This window comes from Photinus pyralis, unplaced genomic scaffold (assembly GCF_008802855.1).
Source record: "Photinus pyralis isolate 1611_PpyrPB1 unplaced genomic scaffold, Ppyr1.3 Ppyr1.4_LG5, whole genome shotgun sequence".
NCBI classification, from domain to species: Eukaryota; Metazoa; Arthropoda; class Insecta; order Coleoptera; family Lampyridae; genus Photinus; species Photinus pyralis.
In genome coordinates, this window is record NW_022170596.1 from 36030465 (window position 1) to 36032083 (window position 1619).

General features: G+C 35.8%; 1 protein-coding gene across 1 annotated transcript; it reads left to right on the top strand.

Annotated features, from left to right (window-relative positions):
• Positions 1–358: 358 nt before the first annotated feature.
• Positions 359–1043, top strand: LOC116172346. The gene is made up of 2 exons (XM_031489551.1): positions 359–543; positions 592–1043. The coding sequence occupies exons 1-2, from the start codon at positions 457–459 to the stop codon at positions 943–945; spliced, it is 441 nt and encodes a 146-aa protein (XP_031345411.1). The 5' UTR covers positions 359–456; the 3' UTR covers positions 946–1043.
• Positions 1044–1619: the final 576 nt, after the last annotated feature.

The window sequence follows — 1619 nt, forward strand, 5'->3', positions numbered from 1 at the left end:
TGAAAGAGAATGGGGTAAGGATCTCGTGTCTACCGGTATATTTTCCCGGTCCTTTAATAGGAAAATAGGCTCTCGTCATTTATGTTTGCATAATGACTTTTTGACTTGTTCTACTTTTAACCAATCTCATACCTCATAATATAATCTCTTGGTGGCATTTCAATACTTCCCTTCCTTGACCTTGACGTATGTTAATTTCACGAACAGCGTAATTACACAAACAATTTGCCTCGCAATTTGCTTAACTTATTCTGTTGAACAAATTCAAAAACTACTCTAGAGAATGAATGCTTTGCATAATATGGGAATATGTTGATTTGGGTATAATGATTAACGTAAATTGCCACCGCTACTAGTGTAGTGCCTACATGTAATTGGCGATATCAATATTTCGAATACATAGCGCCGAACTTGCATAAATACAAAGTTTAGGCACACTGCATTAAATATTTTAACATGAAGTACTGTATTGTGCACAGTATGCGACCCAGTGTAAATGTTTTTATAATGTTGTGCGCTATAATGAGTTCAGTAGAGTTGAAGGTAGTATATATGTTTGTTTTTGTTTACCTAAACCCATTTTACTTAAAGCTACCGCCAGAAGTAATAGTTGATTGGGAAAGCTACCACTTTCAATATTTTGACATTTGTGTAAATGAAACTGGTGTGGACCCTATGATCCCAAGAATGATGTTTAGGCAAGTCAATCTTCCCGATGAAGAGAGCTTTCACTGCTATATGAAATGCACTTTTAAATACCACAATATGTTGACGCCCGATGAAAAGGATATTGATTATGAAGCCTATGCTAAAGATGTTCACTTGACGCCAGAAATACTGAAAATGTGTAGGGAATTTGTTGCGTCTGAATCGGAAATATGCAGAAAAACTTACCTCATTACTAAGTGCTCAGTAGAGAACAAAGTCATCTCCAGTGGCCGATAAGTAACATTAGTTGCACTTGTACTTGTGCTTCACTTCTAATTGTTCTATTAGCAATAGCACAGCATTCAAGAAATATCAAATATAATTTTTCTTTTATTGCTCTTAGTTTAAGTGGAATGGGGTTTTATTTGAAACTGCTCTCCCAAAAGGAACCCCATTATAAACTTCCTTTATAAAGCCAGCGCAAACACTTATTTCCTATATCTTCTATAGTTCTCTAGTTTGAAACAAGGCATGGAAGCATGACTAGCAAAGCGCGAATCATGTGCGAAGAACCAGCAACACCTTAGCAATCCTAATTTTGTTTGCGTTCGTAGAAAAAAGTGTCATCGATACACTGTGTAAGATAAGGATGTCTATAATGGAGATCTCTAAAACCATAGAAGATACAACGATGTGCAAATTTTTTGTATTATCGCAAGACTACGACATTGTGATCGAGTGTACCATCCTATTGAAACCCAAAGTTTCCAAGTCCACAAGATCTTATTCATGGTCGAGTCAAAACTGGTGAATAGAATACTTGATCGGTCACACAAAAAATGCCCTGAAGTCCCTTCGATCTCACACAAGCACTTTGATAATATTTGATTGGTTACTTCACAAAATCCCATTAAGTATGTTTTTTTTTATACGTAAATGTGTCATTTCGCTTATTATACCGACTAAAACAG